The sequence below is a fragment of the Gekko japonicus genome, unplaced genomic scaffold, assembly GCF_001447785.1.
Source record: "Gekko japonicus isolate JY-2015 unplaced genomic scaffold, Gekko_japonicus_V1.1 scaffold154, whole genome shotgun sequence".
In the NCBI taxonomy this organism is placed as follows: domain Eukaryota; kingdom Metazoa; phylum Chordata; class Lepidosauria; order Squamata; family Gekkonidae; genus Gekko; species Gekko japonicus.
The window spans coordinates 3,973-12,118 of record NW_015172008.1 but is presented as its reverse complement, the minus strand read 5'-3'; the positions used below and the strand labels follow the sequence as shown (position 1 = coordinate 12,118).

General features: G+C 40.2%; 1 protein-coding gene across 1 annotated transcript; it reads left to right on the top strand.

Annotated features, from left to right (window-relative positions):
* Positions 1-834: 834 nt before the first annotated feature.
* LOC107117987 (HEPACAM family member 2-like) lies at positions 835-7,718 on the top strand (the record flags this gene model as incomplete). The annotated part of the gene is made up of 3 exons (XM_015420195.1): positions 835-844; positions 877-954; positions 7,434-7,718. Coding segments are annotated over exons 1-3 (373 nt in total), but the record flags the coding sequence as incomplete, so codon positions are not given.
* Between the last annotated feature and the right edge of the window lie 428 nt (positions 7,719-8,146).

The window sequence follows — 8,146 nt, the reverse complement described above, 5'->3', positions numbered from 1 at the left end:
CAGCATTTCCCCTTTAAGAGCAAAGAGCCGCGTTTCCCTTTTAAGTGCGCAAAGCTGGCATTTCCCTACAAGCCTGATCTCAAGCAGATATCGGGCTTGGGAGGAAACATGGGTTCCACGCACTTAAAGGCAGCCACCCCTCTCTCTCAAGAGAGAAGGGAGAGGGGTGGCTGTGGGTGTTGGGGGTGGGGCTTCCCCCGCCAGCCATCTGGCCGGCGGCGGGTAGAACCCCCCCAAAAAAGGGGGATCCCTGGCAAACCGGGGGGGGGGTTGGCAACCCTAAGAAGGTCCCAGGTTCAGTCCCCAGCATCTCCAGCTAAAAGGATCAGGGGGTAGGTGACATAAAAGACCTCTGCTTGATACCCTGGGATGCTACTGCCATGCTGAACTGACAGTATTCATCTTGAGGGACCAGTACTCTGATTCAGCATGTCAGCTTCTGGCATGTAATGACTGTGGGCCAAACTGATTCTTAAAATATTGGCATTCACAGCATTTGTAGGAATTGCTTATTGCAAAGGTGTGTAAAACATATGGTGTTCTGCTCATTTGCAACTGAAATTTTAAATCTTTCCCACTTCAATGACTTCTTAACTTTTTCAGGTGTTTGTTCTGCATTAAAGCTGACAGTCCCATCCCATACGTTCCATGGCATTGAAGGGCAGCCACTCCAACTATCAGTTGGCTATCATTTCAACGTAACGGTTTCTGATATTCAGATAACATGGATGTTTCAAGGGCCATCAACGCCGACCGTATCTTTGCTTATGTTTGGAAATCAGGCAGTAGTTTCAGACTTGGAATATCAGCACAAATTTACATTTACACCTCCAAATGCATCACTGCTGATAAAGTCTTTACACTTTAGCGATGAAGGCAATTATACTATTAAAATCAATATAGCTCAAAATGGGACAATATCAGCAAGCGAAAATATTCACGTTACTGTTGACGGTAAGTAACATGTGATTTCAATTTTGTAATCTGGTATACCTAGTAATTACTTTTCCTTAGTTTCTTTATAGCACTTCCTTTGTTATTTTGAAGGGTTCGCTACAGCTTCCATTGTGAACTTCTGTTTCCAGGGATGTATAATTTAACTGTGGGGGGAAAAATTGTGTTCCTTCCAGGCTGATACATAAAATCTTATTTTAGAAGAGTATTATTTCATTCGGAGCCACTTTAAAGTATCTGTTTGTGTTGCTCATCTTCTTTTTTTGGAAGGGAAATATAAAGCTTTTTTTTTTTTTTTTTGGTAACCAACACTTCAGGGGGGAAAATTTCTAAAAATTATTCATACAGGCCCTGATTCAAAGGAGTTTAAGGGGAAATTTAGAATGTGTAGCACTGCCTCAGCAAAGTCTGGGATTTTTTGAGAGCAGGTAGAATTTGGAAAGGATATGACATCATTTCCAGGTCCTTAAAGAGATGGGAGTACCAGACCACCTCACATGTCTCTTGAGAAACCTGTATAAGAACCAAGCAGCGACCGTTAGAACCGGATATGGAACAACTGATCGGTTTAGCATAGGGAAAGGAGTACGACAAGGATGTATATTGTCGCCTTGCTTATTTAATATATATGCAGAGTACATCATGCGAAATGCTGGCCTAGATGAATCACAAGCGGGAATTAAGATTGCTGGGGAAAAGATCAACAACCTCAGATATGCAGACGATACCACTCTGATGGCAGAAAGTGAAGAGGACCTAAAGAGCCTCTTGCTCAGGGTAAAAGAGGAGAGCGCAAAAGTGGGCTTGAAGCTCAACATCAAAAAAACTAAGATCATGGCATCCGGCCCCATCACTCCTTGGCAAATAGAAGGGGAAGTCATGGAAGTAGTGACAGACTTCACGTTCCTGGGATCCCAGATCACCGCAGACTGTGACAGCAGCCATGAAATTAAAAGATGCCTGCTCCTTGGGAGGAAAGCGATGGCGAACCTAAACAGCATGATAAAAAGTAGAGACATCACCCTGCCAACAAAAGTCCGCATGGTCAAAGCAATGGTATTCCCAGTAGTCATGTATGGCTGCAAGAGTTGGACTATAAGGAAGGCCAAGCGCCGAAGAATAGATTCTTTTGAACTATGGTGCTGGAGAAGACTTTTGAGAGTCCCTTGGACTGCAAGAAGAACAAATCAGTCAATCCTAAAAGAAATCAACCCTGACTGTTCCCTGGAAGGCCAGATGATGAAACTGAAGCTCAAATATTTTGGCCACCAAATGAGAAGGGAACACTCACTGGAGAAGACCCTGATGCTGGGAAAGATTGAAGGTCAAAGAAGACGGGGACAGCAAAGGATGAGATGGTTAGACAGTGTCATCAATGCAACAAACATGAAATTGAGCAAACTTCAGAGGACGGCAGAAGACTGGAAGGCCTGGCGGGAGCTGGTCCATAGGGTTGCGAAGAGTCGGACTCGACTGTGCGACTGAACAACAACAAACATGGTCTTTGTCAAAAGTCAGAGTTCCTTAAGGGGTGAAAGGTTGGTCAAATGCAAACCCACAAGGTTCTGGAGTGTGAATCCCCACAACTTCAGAATAACATGCTACTGCCAGTCCCCTTAACTAATCCACCAGCCAGAGACCAAGGGACTGAATCTCTGTGTGAGGCAAAGCACCCCTGACCTCCCCCTCAAAGGTTAATGTGAATAGAAGTGGGTCTGGTCCATCTTGCCGGTGTTTTTAATTGGGCTCTTGGCCTTATCATCTTCAAGGCCAGAGATGAAAGTGGCATGATTTGCTTCTCATGTGGGCCTATGGCCTGTAGAGTGGGGGGAGGAGAGTCAAATGTGATGAGGTAATTTTCTAGAGGTTTCTCCTGAGAACGTGTTCGGATTGGATGTCATCATCACCTGAGGTTGATGAACCAAAAACTATAATTGAACTAAGGAGAGAGGTGCTGAGATCCTGATAAAGGCCTGAACTAGTGTTGCCAATATGCTAAAGGCGCTAAGGTTCTTTGACTTGTGTGGCTAGCCAATAAACCACACAGTGAAAACAATCATCCAGGCAGTAAAGGGTAACAAAGGTATTTATTCAAATAAAAGAGCAACTCACAGCTCATGGGTGTTCAATTTGTTACAGCCGGGAGCTTGCTTATGTACTTTTCTTGCTCCTCCTCACTTTACATCATCACTGACATCATGCAGACATGCTCAGTTCAGTTTTCTTTGTCTGGCCAGTTATCAATCACATAGTTGGTACACAGGATGTTGCTTGGCTGCGTTTCCACTCCTACAATGCAGGTGCAGCTCATTATTTTTGATTTGCAACTTTGTTTATTCCTTTTGGCATTACTCCCAAACTTCTGTTACCTTTGACTGAACTTTCAGACTCAGTTCATTCTCAGTATTAAACTCTGTCAGATCTTGTCATCAAACATTAATACATGCATATAGAAGTATAACAGCACTTTTAAGCTTATTTTCACTAACAAGTATACAAAATATGAAAACAATATAATTACAATGACATTCTAAAGCATTAAACTCCTTACATGAATTATTTAATTGTTTTAAAATAGCTTATGGCATTAAGCTCTTGTAGGTGCATTGAATCCATTTTTTAGCTTTCATTTTGGCTTATCAGAATATTTTTGGTCATTTTATGAAGCTGCTTCTGTTAAAATCAACAAAACAATAAATCACCGTGTATGAGTATACAATATAAGCAAATATTTATATATAATGCTTTTGAAATTAAATTGTCAGCAAAATTACAACTATAACAAATTAAATGCAATCTTAGGCTTGACAGTACATATGAGACACTACAGTATAATTTTAGACAAACAACGGATATCTAGTATAAGTCCGTTTACGAATCCTTCTTCAGGTTTGTCGTCTGTTTTCTTCTCTTCAATCAAAGATTGAGGGTAGCTGAGCCAAATATCACATTGTAGACTCTGTCACATGAGAGCATGATAGGAGCTCCCCAGTCACCAGATTAAGCGTGAAAACGTACAAAAAACTGTATATGAAATTTACATTGTGAAATAATGCTTGCAGCACTTTATTTGATTGAAGAGAAGAAAACAGACGACAAACCTGAAGAAGGATTCGTAAACGGACTTATACTAGATATCCGTTGTTTGTCTAAAATTATACTGTAGTGTCTCATATGTACTGTCAAGCCTAAGATTGCATTTAATTTGTTATAGTTGTAATTTTGCTGACAATTTAATTTCAAAAGCATTATATATAAATATTTGCTTATATTGTATACTCATACACGGTGATTTATTGTTTTGCTGGTTACATTACACCGTGGTCTTGTTTGTTATAATATTCTGTTAAAATCAAAGCTTATAATTTATAAAACAGATAGCTCAGTTCAGCCTGTAGGAGACACTGTTCTACAATACAAATTTTATACCTCCCAATTGACCCCTTTTAATTGAGAGTCATGATTAATTACTTTGGTTCTTGGCTAAGCTTATACCCACCTGGTAGTAGCCGGGTACTCCTTAAAACTTCACAGCACCCATTTCGGAGCGTTTCCCCTCGTTAGTCCTTTCAACTCAGTTTCTTTAATTGACTTATCCATGATTTATGTACTTTCATGTTTGCTGGGGTCCACACACCTGGCTCAGCTCTTGACCATTTTCTAACTCTTTCTTGTTAGAACTTGTTAGAACTTGTTAGAACTCTTTCTCTTCAACTTGGCTTTAACATAACATGAAGTTCTAAAACACACAAACAATTATATCAAGAGAAAGGATTTCTCTCTGTTTGTGTGTGTGTGTGTGTGTGTGTGTGTATAGAGAGAGAGAGCTGTCCTTTTGACCTAGTTAGGCTCTTATCTAAAAAGTACAAGATAGAACAATAAATCTTAGAATTGGCAGTAGTTTCAATTAGAACTGCCCACATACACCTTAAACACAGCTTTCTGTTATTCCAGTTAAAAATGCAAACAGAGTAATTCCTTCTTTAAAATAATAAGCAAACAGGCAAAGCATATAGACATTCAATCCAAGCATCTAATAATTCAATATATTGTGTTATTTCAAACTTAGAAAATACACATGATTTGTGCTTTTCTCATTCAGAGTTACTTTATAGTACTCGTAAAAACTAAATATAAATGTTACATAGAGAATACGATTGCACATCACTTAATTCTATTTCTTGGCTTGGCTGGCACCTTGCCAGGTCAACTTGACCAAAATTGGCAGAGATTTTAACAAGAGAGAAATACACCTGCAGTCCAGAGAACAAAACTCCCTATTCCTGTAATATATCTCGGACACTTGACAGGTCCTAATAAAAAATTGGCTGAGAAAACAGAACACCTGCAATAATTTCCCAATTAAAAGGTTACATCATAAATACTCCGTTTTTCTTTGAAACAAAGACTATAAAAACATGTATATAGTAGTGTCTAGTGTTCTAAAACAGGTTGTCAACTCTCCAGGAGATTCCCAGAGAATTTCTTCCCAAAGGCGTCTGTAAAACAGCAATAATCAATTAAAAAATCATTTGAACACTTGGCGCTTCCTACACTATGATCTGCTTGAATTGCAATTGCCAGCAATATAGAGAATGCTTGAGCTTTGGCCTTCGATTCTTGACTTTAAGGTTGGTGTTGTCTAATACAGCCCCAAGAAGTGCTAGACAGTTACGCTAGTTTTATTGTTTTCTTACTGCATGCTTTTAGAGTAATGTGTTGGCTGTAGTGTAAATTCTTATATTGCCTGAAATTGAAATAAAATTTATAAATCTTTTTAAAAAATTAATTGTCTGCTTACTTGTATACAACTGTTCTGGGGACCCACAGGGTTCAGGTTTGAGCTTCTTGACTAGCTCCCATGTCCAAAATCAAAAAGTCAATCCTGCAAGGTGGAACATTTTATGAGTTCCCAAAACAGTTAACCTGGAAGCTGTGGCCATCAGGGCTAAAGTACTGGATTCAGATTGAAGCCCCATACCTAAGAACACCACAAAATATAATTAGTAAGGTTTATTAAAGGAATGTATAGGAATATACAATGTAAGAGCAGTGAACAGCAAAGATAAAATAATAAAAGCTAAATATCTAACCTAAGCACATTTACAAGCATTGTTTCTCCAAATTGACAACTTACAGGACTGAGTCTAAGAGAGTTCCAAAGTCCAAGGCAGGTGTCTGGCCAGCAAGGCCCACCTCGTTAAAAATCAAGAGGTGACCCAAAGACAGATATAATCCAGACAAGGGCAAAAACTAGAAATGAAAGGTCTTCCTTTATGCCAAACAACCCATGTTGGCATGATTTTAATTGACCAATCAAATGTATAGTGAATGATGTAACTTGACCAATCAGGTATGTTGCTAACCAGATGATCTAAAAATCAGGTGTACAGTCATCATAATGCCATTTACTCTGCAGCTGTACATGGCCTAATTAAGTAAGCACCTTCTCCCATCTATGGGCCCTTGTGCTAATGAGATGGAATGTCTAGGCAAAACTCCCTCCCTGGATTCTTTGGCCTTGAAACTACTAGGCCTAATGGTTTAACCAGCACCTGACTTGTCTTCCTCCCTTTATTGTTCTCTGAAATGTCAGTCAGCATGACCTTGACTTCTCAGAGAAAGAGAAGCTTGCATTATTCTTGTAGGCCTCAACCCTGACCTAATTTTTTGAAAGACAAGGGTCTGGTAGGCAAGCCAGTCTTTTAACTCTCTTTTGGAATCTAATGTTCCAAATACGATTGCATCTATTGTGAAAACTTTCATTTCATTAGTAGTTAGGGTTGCCAGCTCCCAGGTAGGAGTGGGGGATCCCGTGATTTCATGGGCTCCAGCCCACCACTGGCCAGCCCCACCCCCAACAGCCATGGCCAGGCATGACGTCCCCTGGCATCACTCTTGTATTTTGGGCAAAACTCTATGGTAACCATAGAGTTTTGCCCAAAAAACGCAAGGTCACACTTCTGTGTAACGTCATCACACTGGGGGCATTGCACAAGGCAACATCACCCCATCTGCCCCCCACTCCCGGGAAGCTCCCTCCCACCCCCTGCTGGCAGAAAAAAGGACCTGGCAACCCTACTAGTAGCTTTGTGCTATGCAACTTTTGTGCAGGAATAAATTTAAGTCTGGTCTATATACACATTTTTCTCTTCCTGGAAATAGGAATTCAGTGGTAGAATCATGTATTGTTTCAGACTGCAGGTGTGGGGTGCTACGTTTACACTCCCTGAAAGCATAAAATTAATGTAGTAAAATCAAGGCTAGGATAGAACCTGTTCCTCTCATGCTATTTTTTCCTTGTTTCAGTTCTTTACACCAGAGAGCATTTAACAGTGATGCACCCTGCCACAGTTTCAAGTGATATAGAACACTTTTCTGGGAATAGGCTCCATTTGGAATTACCCTACTGAATTCCAAATGGTCTAGTGTAAATAGAAATATCTTGGACATAACTTCCTATCCCTCTTATATCACAGTTCCTGTCACAAAACCAGTGGTATACACTGAACCTTCTGCTGGAGTTGTGGAATACAAGGGGAACATTACTTTGAAATGTACTGTGAGAAATGGCACACGGGTTATCTTCCAGTGGATGAAAAATGGAAATCCCATTGAAGCCAGCACTAACTACTCCTTGTCTGCAAACCGTGACACACTGTCAATTGTCCCTGTTGTCAAAGAAGCCATTGGTAATTACAGCTGTTTAGCCAAGAATCCTGTCAGTGCCATGCAGAGTGATGTGATCAAGCCAACAATATACTGTGAGTAGATAAGATACTTATTATAGTGGCATATTTATATTGCTGAGTACATGCATTGATTTGAGAGGATGAGGGTGAGCAGGTAGAAAACAATCAGTGTCATGTAGGCAACTGATGTCTTTGGCACCAAACAGAAATGTCTGCTATTAGACTGAAGATCCATGATGACAGAAGGCCTACTCCTGAGGAGACCTGAAGAGAAACGTTATGATAATGTATTATTTCTAGGACTTACATTTGCTTAAGTTTCCACCTGTTACATCAATTAGATTGTCCATAGATAGGGTTACCAGATGTCCTCTTTTTGGTGTCTGTCCTCTTTTAGCTACTTTTGAAAAAAATCCTGATGAAAATGTCCTCTTTTTGGATTGGGAGGTTGAACCTGTTTTGCCCATTAAGGTTTTATATTGCTGGCTATGCGCTGTAAC